Source organism: Phocoena sinus, chromosome 19 (assembly GCF_008692025.1).
Source record: "Phocoena sinus isolate mPhoSin1 chromosome 19, mPhoSin1.pri, whole genome shotgun sequence".
Taxonomy (NCBI): domain Eukaryota; kingdom Metazoa; phylum Chordata; class Mammalia; order Artiodactyla; family Phocoenidae; genus Phocoena; species Phocoena sinus.
Window position 1 is genome coordinate 4,981,115 of NC_045781.1, and position 18,229 is coordinate 4,999,343.

General features: G+C 38.9%; 2 protein-coding genes across 3 annotated transcripts in view; both read right to left on the bottom strand.

Moving 5' to 3' along the window:
* LOC116743779 (zinc finger protein 160-like) overlaps positions 1-18,229 on the bottom strand; it is a 334,519-nt gene that overhangs the window by 300,184 nt on the left and 16,106 nt on the right. The gene's annotated exons all lie outside the window — the stretch shown is intronic.
* LOC116743819 (zinc finger protein 415-like) overlaps positions 1-18,229 on the bottom strand; it is a 51,269-nt gene that overhangs the window by 27,123 nt on the left and 5,917 nt on the right. For both annotated transcript variants that reach the window (XM_032612858.1, XM_032612857.1), the window contains 4 exons: positions 10,366-11,154; positions 9,452-9,549; positions 5,657-5,834; positions 4,596-4,655 (listed from right to left, as the gene is read on the bottom strand). In XM_032612858.1, the coding sequence (XP_032468749.1) occupies positions 5,661-5,834; positions 9,452-9,549; positions 10,366-11,154 (1,061 nt within the window). In that variant the 3' untranslated portion in view covers positions 4,596-4,655; positions 5,657-5,660. The remainder of the gene's footprint in view (positions 1-4,595; positions 4,656-5,656; positions 5,835-9,451; positions 9,550-10,365; positions 11,155-18,229) is intronic.

Here is an 18,229-nt window from a genome sequence, read left to right on the forward strand (position 1 = left end):
TTGTAAGGGGACTTAAGTCTTAACTGAGCTCATCCAGTTCTGAGGCTTGTTTAGGTAGGTGAAGGAAGGCATCACAGTGAAAGAGGGCAAGTTTCTTGAGGTTGTTACAAGTATCTGATATGATAAACCAGTTAAACATGTGAAAACTGAGAACACACAATCCATTAAGGGTAGTTAGACAATGAAAGGTAATATATTTCTAGATGAATTAAAATTAAATGGATATACTAATGCAAACAGTGAATATATGATGGAAGGAATGAGGGTAATATTTAGGAAGGGGATCTTGAAATCAAGATTTCAAAGGTGGAACAATTACTGGGAATAATGAACTCCCATCTGTAACCTAAACCTTGGGTGGTTAAGGTGGGTAAGGAAAAAAAAAAGGTCATTGAAAGTGTACCAGTCAGCTTTCTACAAGTTTCCCTGTGGTAACAAATATCCCTGAATTCTTACTGGCTTATAACAACAAACATTTATTTCTTGCTCATATGATATCTATCATTATTCACCTCTTGCTAGTTTCTCTAACTTGATTCTGGGATTCAGGGTAAAATTCCAGTGTATCTGGGATCTACCATTCTTGCAGCAGGAAGAGAAGGTTCAAAAAAGCAAACAAAGGTTTTGAAAGCTTCCATTTAAAGTTGAAACATACCATTCTACTCACACCAGGAACTCACAAAGCCAATCTTGCATGAAATGGGCAGGGAAGTGCAGTCCTCTCAAAAGGAAGGAAGGGTTGGTTGCCTAAGTCAAGTGGCCAAGTTTGATATCAAAGGGCAGACATGTATGATCTCACAGGATGGTGATAAATGATTGGAAATAATATTACAGTATATGTTAGTACAGCTTCTATCAGAAATAATTTGTCTGCCCTTTGTTCACACAAAATATATTTACCCCGGTCCCAGAGGAAAGAAAAAAACATTTCTACCTAGACATGAGTTCAATCACAAATGAGAATTTCATAATAATCTCATGAGACTCCCCTGAATTCAGAGCCCCATGTGGAGCTCTCCTCACTCATAACACATTATGGTGGAACAGAGAAATAAAATCTCAATAAACACTCTCATTTAGAAGAAAAAAAGAAAAGAGGTACCCAGTAGTCTCGGGTCCACAGCCAATGTGCAGTTCTGCTGGGCAGATGTAGTGAGGGAGCTGGTCTGTGGGGGCAGGAATGACTAAGGACCCTTTTCTTGAATCCAGCTCTTCTCCTGAGAACAGACAGGCAGTGGTTTGTATTTCGTTGCTCTTGCCTTCACCTAGTTACATCTAACAGAGTATTGGAAATGTTGCCTTCCTTGTGCAGTGAGCTGCTTGCTCCGGTTACTCCCTTCGCATGAATGTTTACAGTCCCAAAGATGATCGGGTTAATTGAAAAAAATAAAACTGAAAACCCACTATCAAAACTACCAAAGAAAACAGGAGAGGGACTTCCTTGGTGGTCTGGTGGTTAAGACTCCAGACTCCCAAGGCAGGGGGTCCGGGTTCCATCCCTGGTCAGGGAACTAGATCCCACATGCACGCCGCAACTAAGAGCCTTCCTGCTGCAACTAAAAGATCCTGCATGCCATAAGGAAGATCCCGTGTGCCGCAGCTAAGACCCGGCGCCGCCAAATAAAAAAAATAATTTTTTTTTTTTTAAAAAGAAGGAAAATAGGAGAAACACAAATAACTAACATCAAATGAAACAGGGAACATTACTGCTGTTAAAAAGAAAACCACAGGCCAAAATGGAATCACTCATGCTAGGCCACACCACTAAACTGGGGCTTGAGGGACTTCCCTGGCGGTCCAGTGGTTAAGACTCTGCACTTCCACTGCAGGGGGCACAGGTTCGATCCCTGGTGGGGGAACTAAGATCCTGAATGCCATATGGTGTGGCCAAAAAACCCCCCAAAAAACCGGGTCTTGATAACTTAACTGAAGCTTCAACCTCCCCCAGAAATGCTGTCTTAACAGGTCAGTCAGGAATTTTCTGGTCTGCGCCAGTGAGGTCATGTGTCACATGGGCCCTCTCCATTCTCCAAAGGAACATGAGGTCCTCTGCCACACAGACCCCTTCTGTCCACCACAGGTGGGTGACCTAAGCCTGAAGTTATCTTTTTTGTTTATGACTTCTTGCCTTGCCTTTAAAAAAACCTCTCCTTTTCTGTAGCCCTTTACAGCTCCCCTCTCCTCACTGTACGGGACGCTGCCCTATTCATATATCAATCAATGAAGCCAACTAGATCTTTAAAGTTTATTCAGTTGAATTTTTGGTTAACACTACAGAGGGACTTCCCTGGTAGTCCAGTGGTTAAGACTTCGCCTTCCAGTTCAGGGGATGCGGGTTCGACCCCTGGTTGGGGGACTAAGATCTCACGTGCCGTGGGGCAACTACTGAGCCCACGCACTCTAGCGTGCTCCCCAACTAGAAAGAAGCCCGCTCGCCACAACGAAGAGCCTGCACACCACAAGGAAAGATCCGCAACCAAGACCTGACGCAGCCTAATTAATTAATTAATTAAAAAAAATAGTCCATATCAAAAAAAAAAAAAAACTACAGGGCTTCCCTGCTGGCGCAGTGGTTCAGAGTCCGCCTGCCGATGCAGGGGACATGGGTTCGTGCCCCGGTCCGGGAAGATCCCACATACCGCAGAGTGGCCCGTGAGCCATGGCCGCTGAGCCTGCGCGTCCGGAGCCTGTGCTCCACAACGGGAGAGGCCACAACAGTGAGAGGCCCGCATACCGCAAAAAAAACCAACCAAACAAAAAAAAACTACAGAATTTACAGACATCAAAAGGATAGTAAGGGACTACTACAAATGCTCCCCACACATACACTTGACAACTAAGATGAAATATTCTTTTAAACATACAACCTACCACAAATCACCAATGGGAAGCATATCATTTGAATAAATATTCTGAATTACGAAGTGAGTTTATAATTTTAAAATCTCCCCTCGCCCCCAAAATAAATCTTCAAGCACAGTGACTGTTGAGTGTTTAGCTAAACTACTTGGTAATACTGCTGCCTTGGCATTTATTTTGTGTGGCCAAGTGGCCTGCACGGGTCTTGAACTGACACCAGCCCTTCCCTTGAGGGCATGTCCTAGATAACAGCCCACAGGGTCACAGTAAATGTAAGTTCCTGATATGACTCCCCCAGCTGCCCTTGTGATACGCATTGTCCCCTGTTACCCAAGGCCTTCCCCTTGTTTCCCTTTAGATAAGACCCCCCCACCTCTGAAGTTTACCAAAACCCTGCTCTTTTGGGTTTGAACTGACCTATCTGACCTTAGCGCCAGAACCCAAAATCACTCCATCCATGGAGCCTAATAAAGACATGTGCCCTAGGTCCTGCCCCGTGCTCCTTGACTGCACCCTGCTCCCTGCCTGAACCTCCTCACGTGGCCCAGGAGTTGTGCCTCAGGACCTATAATAAACGTCTGCATTTTGTTTTCCCTTGCAGTCTTTTGTTGAGTAGGGGCTCAACATCCAACACTTGGGGGCTCTACTTAACAAATATTAACAAAATCACAACAGTAACAGTAGACAATTCTATCAAACGTATAAAGAAGAATAGATAGCAATTATATACAATTTCTTTCAGAAAACAGAAGTGGAGGGAATACTTCCCAGCTCAATTTATGAGGCCAGTATTACCATGATGCTAAAACTAGACAAAGACATCAGAAATAAAATAAATAAATAAATAAATAAAAGAGGAAGAAGAAAGATAACTACCAACTAAATCCCACATGTAGATGTAAAAGTTCATAACAAAATATTAGCAATAGAAATCAACAGTACACAGAAAGAACTATACACCATGACTAAATGGTGTTTATTTGAGGGGGAGAAGGCTGGCTTTAACTTCCAACCAATGTCATCCACACTGTTAAGAGGATGAAGAAGAAAATTCAGGGGCTCTGTCAATAGATGCAGCAAAAGCACTTCATAAAATCCAATGCCCATTTATTATTATACAAACTTCAGAGAACGAGGAAGAGAGGGAACTTCCCTCAACTCAATAAAGAACACCTACAAAAAACATACAGTAAACATCACACTTAATGGTGAAAAACGGAATGCTTTTCCCCAGAGATTAGGCACCAGGCAAAGATGTCCACTCTCACTATTGCTATTGACATTGTATTAGAAGGTGTAGCCAGTGAAATAAGGGAAGAGTAAATGAAAGTAATAGGGAGAGAAAAAGAAGATAAAATAGTGTACCCACTCACAGAAGACATTATTGTTGTGGTAGGCTGAGAAATGCACCCCCCAAGTATCCACACCCTCATAGCTATAACATATTGAGTGTTACTTTAAATGTCTAAAGGCAGTTTGCAGATGTGATCTACTTAAGATCATGACATGGGAGATGATCCTGGATGGTCTGGTAAATGTGTTATAATCCCAAGGGTCCTTACATGCAGGATACGGTAGAATTAGACTCATGTAGAAGTTGGTGATGTGACAGAAGCAGAGCGACAGAGATAAAGAGATTTTAAGAGGCCACCTTGCCGCCTTTGAAGATGGCAGAAGCAGACCATGAGGCAAAGGATCTAAGCGGCCTCTGGAGCCCAGAGGGAGTGAATTCTAACCTCAAGTATCCAGAAGGAGCACAGGGCTTTGGATCCATTTTACACTTCCGGCCTCCAGAACTGTAAAAAGAATAAATGTTGCTGGTTTAAGCCACTCAATTTTTGGTAATTGGTTACAGCAGCAATAGGAAAACTTAAAGAAATAATATATGTAGAAAATCAAGGTGATCTACATAAATTTCTAGAAAAATAAAATTTGCAATGTGTCAGTATGTAAGAACAACATACAACAATCTACTGCACTTCTACAAGCTAGCAATTTATACATGGAAACTGACATTACAAATACAATACCATGTATAAGTGTTCAAAAAAGAAAACGTAGAAGAAATACGTGTGTGGGGGGTGGGATGAACTGGGAGATTGAGATTGACATATATACACTATTGACACTATGTATAAAACAGACAACTACTGAGGACCTACTGTGTAGCACAGGGAACTCTACTCAATGCTCTGTGGTGACCTAAATGAGAAGGAAATCCAAAGAAGAGGGGAAATACATACACGTATAGCTGATTCACTTTGCTGTACAGCAGAAACTAACAATATGGTGAAGCAACTAGACTCCAATTAAAAAAAAAAGAAATATGTGTAATTTTACAAGTCTTTTAAGTCTATTTCAATAATTATTACATTATTTCCAACTCAGTTTCTCTTAGCAGCCCTCCACTAATAATTATATGATCTGTAATCAATAATAATCTCTGTCCTAAAATGTTTGATCTCTTTCTCATGGTTTTGTTCTACTCCTCAGCTAGCCACAATCTTGGGCAATTATTTCCACAGTTAGTATCTCTCCACCCTTGTTCCTGACTCAAGGGAAGTGGGTCTTCTGTATCCACCCTAATAGTGAACCATTCTTGCCTCAATAAATCCAACTTCATCTTGGATAATCTTCCTTGTAGGGTTATGTGGGTATCAGTGTATTTACATCTTATTTAACTATTCACTCATTGGTAATATTGGCCTATGAAATAAAAGTACAGACAGAACAGAAAGTCCCCACAACCATAATTATATATAAAGATAACCCATAAAAAAAGTCAAGAGATACTCACAAAATTAAATACAGATGTTTAATAGTTGAAGGATACAAATAATTTGTCTTGTTAGTGTAGCATCATGGTTAAGAAACAACTTTACAACCAGACAACATGGACTCAAATCCAGATTCAGCCACTTATGGGATGGGATTAAATGAGCTTTCAAATTTGCCTCTGTCCTGACTTCCTTCATCTGTGAAATAAGAATAACATCAGTACTTATCAGAGAGTTGAAGAGTCCAGCAGTTATCATACGTAAAGCGTTAATAACAGCGACTCTTAAAATACAATATAAAAGATATCAAAATTAATATCATTTATTAAAGGAAATACACTTATTATATTGGGATGGGAACAAATTCTAAGTGGACGATATTGGGTGTCAGGTGCCGAGGTAAAAGTAGCACAGATCTAATTTTCCCTGCAAGACCCTCTGGCTCTGAATGTGAATACATCACTGGGAAAGGGCAGAATAGCCTCGAGGCATTTGCCAATGGAGATTATCTCCTTGTCAAAAACTACAGTTGGAATCTTGGAGACTTCGTATCTTATTCATCATTGTGTTTTCATTTACTTCACTGTGTGATTGTTAACACTCGATTTTCAACCACCTGACTGTAGCCAGGTCCCACATTAAAGATTCAGTTCACCGTCTTGCCACTCCAGTTAAAGGCTTAAAGGAACTCTCTTTCTTCGTGTTTACAGAGCACCTGCTTTGCACCTGTCATTGCCTTATGTGCATTTTCATGTCTCAAAAGTGTCAAAACAACACAATGATATATAGATCCCTTGGTGTAAAAGGGGAAAAATGTAAATTAAATATATAATCTGGGTCACATTGTGTGGAAGAAAAAAATAATTATAAGAAAGAATTATATTTAAAAAGGAAACAAATTTTACTACAGTTGTAAATGAACCATGTAACATATTGCTGAATACCAATATGTGAAATCAACACTTTAACATCCTTTGGGATATTGCTTTGTAAAACTTGCTTAGTAATGTTTATTATTAGTAAACATGTCCAAACATTAATTTTCATTAAACTAGTGTAAAAATATCTTAGCAATTTATCCAAATAGTATTTTCACAAGCATTTTCAACAACCAGATAATACAATATAACTTATGTGTGCAGTAGGAAGAGGAATGTAATAAAATATTGGCCTAAAGAATCCAAACAGGGGGCTTCCCTGGTGGCGCAGTGGTTGAGAGTCTGCCTGCTGATGCAGGGGACACGGGTTCCTGCCCCCGTCCGGGAAGATCCCACATGCTGCCGAGTGGCTGGGCCCGAGAGCCATGGCCGCTGAGCCTGTGCTCCGCAACAGGAGAGGCCACAACAGTGAAAGCCCCGTGTACCGCAAAAAAAAAAAAAAAAAAAAAAAAAAAAAGAATCCAAACAGGATCCAACAACACATTAAAAGGATCATACACCATGATCAAGTGGGATTTATCCCAGGGATGCAAGGATTCTTCAGTATACGCAAATTAATCAATGTGATACACCACATTAACAAACTGAAGAAAAAAACCACATGATCATCTCAATAGATGCAGAAAAAGCTTTTGACAAAATTCAACACCCATTTATGATAAAAACTCTCCAGAAAGCGGGCATAGAGGGAAACTACCTCAACATAATAAAGGCCATATACGACAAACCCACAGCAAACATCATTCTCAATGGTGAAAAACTGAAAGCATTTCCTCTAAGAACAGGAACAAGACAAGGATGTCCACTCTCACCACTATTATTCAACATATTTTTGGAAGTCCTAGCCTCAGCAATCGGAGAAGAAAAAGAAATAAAAGGAATCCAAATTGGAAAAGAAGAAGTAAAACTATCACTGTTTGCAGATGACATGATACTATACATAGAGAATCCTAAAGATTCTACCAGAAAACTACGAGAGCTAATCAATGAATCTGGTAAAGTTGCAGGATACCAAATTAATGCACAGAAATCTCTTGCATTCCTATACACTAATGATGAAATATCTGAAAGATATTTCACTCCCATTTACCATTGCAACAAAAAGAATAAAATACCTAGGAATAAACCTACCTAGGGAGACAAAAGACCTGTATGCAGAAAACTATAAGACACTGATGAAAGAAATGAAAGATGATACCAACAAATGGAGAGATATACCATGTTCTTGGATTGGAAGAATCAATATTGTGAAAATAACTATACTACCCAAAGCAACCTACAGATTCAGTGCAATCCCTATCAAATTACCAATGGCATTTTTTATGGAACTAGAACCAAAAAATCTTAAAATTTGTATGGAGACACAAAAGACCCCAAATAGCCAAAGCAGTCTTGAGGGAAAAAAACAGAACTGGAGGAATCAGACTCCCTGACTTCAGACCATACTACAAAGCTACAGTGATCAAGACAATATGGTACTGGCACAAAAACAGAAACATAGATCAATGGATCAAGATAGAAAGCCCAGAGGTAAACCCACGCACCTATGGACAAAGGAGGCAAGGATATACAATGGAGAAAACACAGTCTTTTCAATAAGTGGTGCTGGGAAAACTGGACAGCTACATGTAAAAGAATGAAATTAGAACACTCCCTAACACCAAACATAAAAATAAACTCAAAATGTATTCGAGACCTAAATGTAAGACCGGACACTATAAAACTCTTAGAGGAAAACATAGGAAGAACACTCTTTGACAGAAATCACAGCAAGATCTGTTTTGATCCACCTCCTAGCGTAATGGAAACAAAAATAAACAAATGGGACCTAATGAAACTTCAAAGTTTTTGCACAGCAAAGGAAACCATAAATAAGATGAAAAGACAACTCTCAGAATGGGAGAAAATATTTGCAAACGAATCACCGGACAAAGAATTAATCTCCAAAGTATATAAACAGCTCATGCAACTCAATATTAAAAAAACAAACAACCCAATACAAAAATGGGCAGAAGACCTAAATAGACATTTCTCCAAAGAAGACATACAGATGGCCAAGAAGCACATGAAAAGCTGTTCAACATCACTAATGATTAGAGAAATGCAAATCAAAACTACGATGAGGTATCACCTCACACCAGTTAGAATGGGCTTCATCAGAAAAGCTACAAACAACAAATGCTGGAGAGGGTGTGGAGAAAAGGGAACCCTCTTGCACTGTTGGTGGGAATGTAAACTGATACAGCCACTATGGAGAACAGTATGGAGGTTCCTTAAAAAACTAAAAATAGAATTACCTTATGATCCAACAATCCCACTACTGGGCATATACCCAGAGAAAACCACAATTCAAATAGACACACGCACACCAATGTTCATTGCAGCACTATTTACAATAGCCAGGTCATGGAAGCAACCTAAATGCCCATTGACAGATGAATGGATAAAGAAGATGTGGTACATATATATAATGGAATATTACTCAGCCATAAAAAGGAACGAAATTGGGTCATTTGTTGAGACGTGGATGGATCTAGAGACTGTCATACAGAGTGAAGTAAGTCAGAAAGAGAAAAACAAATATCGTATATTAACTCATATATGTGGAATCTAGAAAAATGGTACAGGTGAACCGGTTTTCAGGGCAGAAATTGAGTCACAGATGTAGAGAACAAACGTATGGACACCAAGGGGGGAAATTACCAAATTCGTTACATTTCTCCCCAGTATGAATTTTTTGGTGAAATCTTCAGGACATACTGTTTTCTTAAAGGTGTTTCCACATTCAGTACATGTGTACAGTTTCTGATCTGCATGAATTACCTCATTACACCCAAGGTGTGAATACTTGATGAAAAACATTACAACATTCGTTACCTTTGAAAGCTTGCTCTCCAATATAAATCCTCTCCTGTTCCACAGTTCTGATCTCTGGGTTAAAGCTTTAGCAGGCACAGTACTCTTGTGTGGTTTCTCTGGAAGACATATTCTGAAGTCTAGTGCACTCTGAAGCCTGGAGGAAGCGCCTGCCCATACATTTCCAGGATTTCTCTTCAGTATGGACTCTTGTTGCCTACAGCTTCAACTCAAGGTGAAAATTCTGCCACTCCCATTGCATTTGTAAGGGATCGCTCCACTATGTTCCCCAACCTTTGATGTTTGGGTAAAATCCTTCCCACAAACATTACATTTGTGTGGTTTGTCTCCAGGATATATATGCTTACATACCTAAAGAGTGAGCAATAATTTCTAAAACTGCCATATTCATAGCATTTGTGAGTATAAAGTATTCAGTAAACCCTGAGTTTAAGACAGTACCTAAAAGCCTAGCCACATTCCGTACACTTGTAAGGGTCTCTCCAGTATGGATTATCCGATGCCTGGTGAGATGTGAGCCCTGAGTAAATGTTTTACACACTCGTGTCACTTGTAAGCATTCTCTCCAGAACGAACTCTTTACTGAAGCCTGAGTTCAGACCATTGTCTGAAAGCCTTGACACACTCATTACATTTATACAGCTTCTATCTAGCATGAATTTTCTTATGAAGCCTAAGATGTAAAGGCCTGACAAAAGCCTCGCCACATCTATTACATTTGTAAGTCTGTGAGTGAGTCTGGATCACCTGATGTCTTTTTAGACCTGAAAGCACCCTGACGCGTCTGCCACGTGCATTGCACTTGTGCGGCTTCTCTCCTGTATGAGCTCGCTCATGCTTTGCAAGCTGTGAACGCTTTCCAAACGCTTGCGACATTCACCACGCTGGTAAGGTTACGATTCGGGATTAATTACCTGATGGCTGGTTAACCAGGTCTGAACACAGAACCGAAGCTTTGCCAGGACACCCACATTTGTGTGGCTTTCCTCCAGCTTGACTTTTCTGAGCGTCCAACAGACTATACACTCTACCACACTCATTACGTGTGTAAGGTTTCGCTCTCGTGTGGGTGCTCCAATGATGTGCAGAGTGAGTCCTCTGACTGAAGGCCCTGCCACGTACACCACATTTATATGGTTTCCCTCCTGTGTGGATTCTTTGATGTCTAGTGAGGTCTGAGCCCTGAAGAAAGGTTACGTCACATTCATTACACTTGGAAGGTTTTTCCCTGTGTGCTTCTTGGTCTTGTGTCAGTACTGAAGGATCATTCTCATACATACCAGAAATGCTGGTACAGCCACTAGGGGTTCTTCGAAGTGGTGAAACTGAGGCAATACTGTTGACAGTCCTCACAGCCTGATTACATTCAACAATTTTCCCTTCAGTTTGAAGTATCTGCAGTTCATCTTGAAAGCTTGATCCACGCCTATTTTCAATGGGCTTATTTCCTGCATCGCTTCTACTACGTTGATCTCTTCCAACAGTGAGATTTTCGTCATGGTTTATAGACATTCCTTTGTGATCTCCTTCATCATCTCTCCACTGACACTCAAAACCATGCATATATTCCTGGATTTCCCTGAGGTAAAAGCCTTTGATTTCATGGCGTTCAGGGCTTGCCACCATCACTGTCTGAAATACTTCTCCTTTATCACTGTTTGCTTTTGGTTGTAATTTCTTGATCATATGTATATGAGACATATCTACAAGATATAAAGAACCATAGGTATCCTATTAATTACAATTCATAAATTGTTTCATGTTGAAAACATGATACTACACAAGGAATAATACCCATCCTGAACAGAATCATGAATCTTCTCAACGATGATCTTCAAAATTTAAGGAACGCTAAAGGAACAGAACTCTTTAATAAAGAAAGAGTGATCACATGTAATTCAAATTGATTTTAGGGTAGCTTGGTTTCAAACGCACTATGAGAAAAACATTCATGGTGTGCAAACTTATGTTAGCTCTCAAACAAAGGGTATTTTCCCATCACGACCCCAAAGCACATTCTAATTGGCAGTAAGCACACTGTCATTCGTAATTGAGGAGAAAAAACATTATATTATACACACTTTACGCATACTTATTATACATAATTAAATGCTAAAGAACAGACAATATATTATAATGGTAAATAATCCAAAAGAAGCTACCTAATGTTAAAAAAAAAGGCAGTTTAGAATTGTATGACAAATATAGCATTGAGAGAATAAAGAATTCATCTAAAACAATTTTTTTTTTCAATCCTGACCAGGGACTGAACCCGGGCGCCACGGCAGTGAAAGTGCTGAATCCTAACCACAGGACTGGGAATTCCCTAAAACAATTTTTTTTTAAAACATCTTTATTGGGGTATAATTGCTTTACAATGGTGTGTTAGTTTCTGCTTTATAACAAAGTGAATCCGTTATACATATACATATGTTCCTACATCTCTTCCCTCTTGCGTCTCCCTCCCTCCGACCCTCCCTATCCCACCCCTCCAGGCGGTCACAAAGCACCGAGCCGATATCCCTGTACCATGCGGCTGCTTCCCACTAGCTATCTACCTTACTACGTTTGTTAGTGTGTATATGTCCATGACTTTCTCTCGCCCTGTCACAGCTCACCCTTCCCCCTCCCCATATCCTCAAGTCCGTTCTCCAGTAGGTCTGTGTCTTTATTCCTGTCTTACCCTAGGTTCTTCATGACATTTTTTTTTCTTCTTAAATTCCATATATATGTGTTAGCATACAGTATTTGTCCTTTTCTTTCTGACTTACTTCACTCTGTATGACAGACTCTAGGTCTATCCACCTCATTACAAATAGCTCAATTTCGTTTCTTTTTATGGCTGAGTAATATTCCATTGTATATATGTGCCATATCTTCTTTATCCATTCATCTGTCGATGGACACTTAGGTTGCTTCCAACTCCGGGCTATTGTAAATAGAGCTGCAATGAACATTTTGGTACATGACTCTTTTTGAATTTTGGTTTTCTCAGGGTATATGCCCAGTAGTGGGATTGCTGGGTCATATGGTAGTTCTATTTGTAGATTTTTAAGGAACCTCCATACTGTTCTCCATAGTGGCTGAACCAATTCACATTCCCACCAGCAGTGCAAGAGTGTTCCCTTTTCTCCACACCCTCTCCAGCATTTATTGTTTCTAGATTTTTTGATGATGGCCATTCTGACTGGTGTGAGATGATATCTCATTGTAGTTTTGATTTGCATTTCTCTAATGATTAATGATGTTGAGCATTCTTTCATGTGTTTGTTGGCAGTCTGTATATCTTCTTTGGAGAAATGTCTATTTAGGTCTTCTGCCCATTTTTGGATGGGGTTGTTTTTTTGTTATTGAGCTGAATGAGCTGCTTGTAAATTTTGGAGATTAATCCTTTGTCAGTTGCTTCATTTGCAAATATTTTCTCCCATTCTTAGGGTTGTCTTTTGGTCTTGTTTATGGTTTCCTTTGCTGTGCAAAAGCTTTGAAGTTTCATTAGGTCCCATTTGCTTATTTTTGTTTTTATTTCCATTACCCTAGGAGGTGGGTCAGAAAGGATCTTGCTGTGATTTATGTCATAGAGTGTCCTGCCTATGTTTTCCTCTAAGAGTTTGATAGTTTTGGGCCTTACATTTAGGTCTTTAATCCATTTTGAGCTTATTTTTGTGTATGGTGTTAGGGCGTGATCTAATCTCATACTTTTACATGTATCTGTCCAGTTTTCCCAGCACCACTTATTGAAGAGGCTATCCTTTCTCCACTGTACATTCCTGCCTCCTTTATCAAAGATAAGGTGTCCATATGTGCGAGGGTTTATCTCTGGGCTTTCTATCTTGTTCCATTGATCTATCTTTCTGTTTTTGTGCCAGTACCACACTGTCTTGATTACTGTAGCTTTGTAGTATAGTCTGAAGTCAGGGAGCCTGATTCCTCCAGCTCCGTTTTTCGTTCTCAAGATTGCTTTGGCTATTCGTGGTCTTTTGTGTTTCCATACAAATTGTGAGATTTTTTGTTCTAGTTCTGTGAAAAATGCCAGTGGTAGTTTGATAGGGATTGCATTGAATCTATAGATTGCTTTGGGTAGTAGAGTCATTTTCACAATGTTGATTCTTCCAATCCAAGGACATGGTATATCTCTCCATCTACTTGTATCATCTTGAATTTCTTTCATCAGTGTCTTATAATTTTCTGCATACAGGTCTTTTGTCTCCTTAGGTAGGTTTATTCCTAGATATTTTATTCTTTTTGTTGCAATGGTAAATGGGAGTGTTTTCTTGATTTCAATTTTTCATCATTAGTATATAGGAATGCCAGAGATTTCTGTGCATTAATTTTGTATCCTGCTACTTTACCAAATTCATTGATTAGCTCTAGTAGTTTTCTGGTAGCATCTTTAGGATTCTCTATGTATAGTATCATGTCATCTGCAAACAGTGACAGCTTTACTTCTTCTTTTCCGATTTGGATTCCTTTTATTTCCTTTTCTTCTCTGATTGCTGTGGCTAAAACTTCCAAAACTATGTTGAATAAGAGTGGTGAGAGTGGGCAACCTTGTCTTGTTCCTGATCTTAGTGGAAATGCTTTCAGTTTTTCACCATTGAGGATGATGTTGGCTGTGGGCTTGTCATATATGGCCTTTATTATGTTGAGGAAAGTTCCCTCTATGCCTACTTTCTGCAGGGTTTTTATCATAAATGGGTGTTGAATTTTGTCAAAAGCTTTCTCTGCATCTATTGAGATGATCATGTGGTTTTTCTCCTTCAATTTGTTAATATGGTTTATCACATTGATAGATTTGTTTATATTGAAGAATCAAAATACTTTTCTAAATACCTGTTATAAATCTACCAGTAGAAAGAAGAATAGGCATTTTATGACATTAACAAATAGTTTGGACTTCCCTGGTGGCACTGTGGTTAAGAATCCTCCTGTCAATGCAGGGGACACTCACCGCAACTAGAGAAAGCCTGAGCACAGCAACAAACACCCAACACAGCCAAAAATAAATTAATTAATTATTTTTAAAAAAATGGTTCATGTCAGTTACATTGCATAATACACACTGAAAGACCATCATCTGTAAATAAAAAAATTAATAAATGAAATATTCTCTACTTACATAACAGCCATTCAATACAGCAATCCCCTGTCTATACAGTAACCTCAGATTATGCAGTTCATTGGCCCCAACATATATGTAAAGAAAAATGCTTTGAACATTTATTAACTAGAGTCAGAGACAAAGTTTTTGGGAAAAAATGTAAACTAACAACAGATAAGATGTAATGTAGGGCTTCCCTGGTGGCGCAGTGGTTAAGCATCCACCTGCCAATGCAGGGGACATGGGTTCGAGCCCTGGCCAAGAAGATCCCACATTCCGCGGAGCAACTAAGCCCGTGAGCCACAACTACTGAGCCTGCGCTCTAGAGCCTGTGAGCCACAACTACTGAGCCCACATGCCACAACTACTGAAGTCTGTGTGCCTAGAGCCTGTGCTCTGCAACAAGAGAAGCCACCATAATGAGAAGCCTGTGCACCACAACAAAGAGTGGCCCCTGCTCGCCACAACTAGAGAAAAACCCGTGTGCAGCAACAAAGACCCAATGCAGCCAAAAATAAATAAATTCATTAAAAAATTTTTTTTGTTGGTACAACCAATATGGAGAACAATATAGAGGTTCCTTAAAAAACTAAAAATAGAACTACCATATGATCCAGCAATCCCACTCCTGGGCATATATCTGGAGAAAACCATCATTTGAAAAGATACATGCATCCCAATGTTCATTGCAGCACTATTTACAATAGCCATGGAAACAACCTAAATGTCCATTGACAGAGGAATGGATAAAGATGTGGTACATAGATAAACAATGGAATATTACTCAGGCATAAAAAAGAATGAAATAATGACATTTGCAGCAACATGGATGGCCCTAGAGAGGATCATACTAAGTGAAGTAAGCCGGACAGAGAAAGACAAATATCATATGATAGCACCTATATGTGGAATCTAAAAAAAAAATGATACAAGTGAACTTATTTACAAGACAGAAACAGACTCACAGACTTCAAAAACAAACATATGGTTACATAGGGGAAATGTGTGTGGGGGGGAGGTGGGGATAAATTAGGAGATTGGGATTAACATACACACACCGCTGTACATAAAATAATCAACAAGGACCTACTGTACAGCACAGGGAACTCTACTCAGTATTTTGTAATAACCTATATGGGAAAATAATCTGAAGAACAATGGATATATGTATAACTGAATCACTTTGCTGTACACCTGAAACTAACACAACATTGTAAATCAACTATACTCCAATATAAAATAAAAATTAAATTTAAAAAAAGCAAAAATAAAAAGGTCTAATTAACACACAAAAAAATAAAATAAAATATATTGGGGAAGACACTGAACCAGCTATTTACTAAGCAAAATGCAATGTAATCTCATTTTCATGAGCTGTTTCAATATAATACTTGAGTCTAGGAATTTGTAAAAAGTGTGGCCTGTATTATTTGGAGATAATACCAAGTTTCTCTGAGTACATATATTTCAGTCTAATAAATCAAAATGTCCCTAGAACTCAGGAAGCAGTGAAATGTGAGAAGAGTTTATGGAAAGAAAAAGCCTTTGGTTTTGACTATTCACATACCTAGGATGGATCTGGAAGAGGGAATCAGACACTGCATAACACTGAAGGTCCAGTATGTGTTTTTACCTCAAAGCCTAAGAGGAGACCTTGCTATATGAGCTGTTTTTGGATGGGGAGAGATTACCATATGTTTTTTCTGTATTTTCTGGCAAAACTCAGCTGAATGATGAAGGTAAGGCAACAAAGTAAACACGTCTTGGGATTTTTTAAATATTTTTAGTTGTGACGAAATACACATAAAACCTAACATTTTAACTCTTATTAAGTGTACAGTTCAGCGGCATTAAGTACCTTGATACTGTTGTGCAACTATCACCACCACCCATCTCCACGATTCTTACCTAGTAAACTGTAACTCTACACAATGAACAGTAACTCCCTATTGCCCTCTCCCTCGGCCCCTGGCAACCACCATTCTACTTTCCGTCTCTAGACTTGACTGGTCTAGGTACCTCATATAAGTGGAATCAGACAGTATTTGTCCTTTTGCGATTGGCTTATTTCACTTAGCATAATGTCCTCAAGGTTCATCCGTGTTGTAGCATGTGTCAGAATTTTTCTTTCTTTTTGGGTCTGAATAACATTTTATCGTTGACCACATTACGTTTCTCTTTGTGTGTCAGTGGACATTTGGTTGCGTCCACCTTTTGGCTATTGTAAATAATGTTGGCTATTGTAAATAATGTTGCTCTGAACATGCCTGTACAAATTTCTCTTTGAGTCTTCTCTTAGTTCTTTGGGGTATATACCCAGAAGTAGAATTTTTGGATCATATGTTAATTCTAGGTTTAACTTTTTTTTTTACAGAATGAATTTAAATTTATTTATTTATTTATTTTTGGCTGTGTTGGGTATTTGTTTCTGTGCCAGGGCTTTCTCCAGTTGCGGCAAGCAGGGGCCACTCTTCATCGCGGTGCACGGGCCTCTCACTGTCATGGCCTCTCTTGTTGCGGAGCACAGGCTCCAGTCGCGCAGGCTCAGTAGTTGTGGCTCATGGGCCCAGTTGCTCCACGGCATGTGGGATCTTCCCAGACCAGGGCTCAAACCTGTGTCCCCTGCATTAGCAGGCAGATTCTCGACCACTGCGCCACCAGGGAAGCCCCTAGGTTTAACTTTTTGAGGAACCATTTGTTTTCCAAATTAGCTGCACCATTTCACAATCCCACCAACAGTGGATAAGGTTTACAGTTTCACTACCTCCCTGCCAACATTTGTTATTTTCTGTTGTTTTTTAAATAATAGTAGCCGTCCTAATGGATGTGAGGTGGTATCTCATTGTAGAATGTTTTTAAGATGGGAAATCGACAAGTAAAAATATCAACCAGGTACTGGGATATTTAGAGGCTGAAATATTTTGTATTAAGTGATACCGCAATTAGTTTGAGGGAAGACAGGAGTCAGTTCGGACTCCCATGTCCTCTATGGAGGAAATATACCTATGGTGGAATCTTCACATTTCTAGAATAGCAGACGAGGAGGGTGTGCGTGAATAACCTTTTTGTTTATGTGGATTTTTCTTTAGGAAAAGATCTAAGCGAACAAAACAGGAGAATCAAAAAGTGGGGGAGTATAATTGATTCACTTTGTTATAAAGCAGAAACTAACACACCACTGTAAAGCAATCATACTCTAATGAAGATGTTAAAAAATAACAATAATTTTAAAAAATTGAAAAATAATTTAATAAAAAAGTGAGGGAAATGAACAATTCCTCAATCACATAGAAAGATTAGAATATACCCTTATTCGTGATTGCTAGATTTAAGGATCCAAAAAATTTAAAGGAGTTTCAACAAATGCACAATATATTCAAACTTGTGTCAAAAAATATATATATAAAGAACATTTTCCAGCAGTTGTTAGACCACAAAGTCTCAAACACTAAAAAAATTTTTAATAAGACAGATAATATTTTATCATCATCAAATAATACCACTTGGAAAACTGTACATTCAGAAATTTTAAAATATTGAAAACCTTAAAGAGTCACTATTTGTTTAGATAATTCGAATTTATGTATATGAAAAGATAAGAAAATTCTTGTGTCAACCCTGTGATATTTAGTTAATGAAAAAAATCATTTAGAGGAAATAAGATAGCTGCAAATTCACAT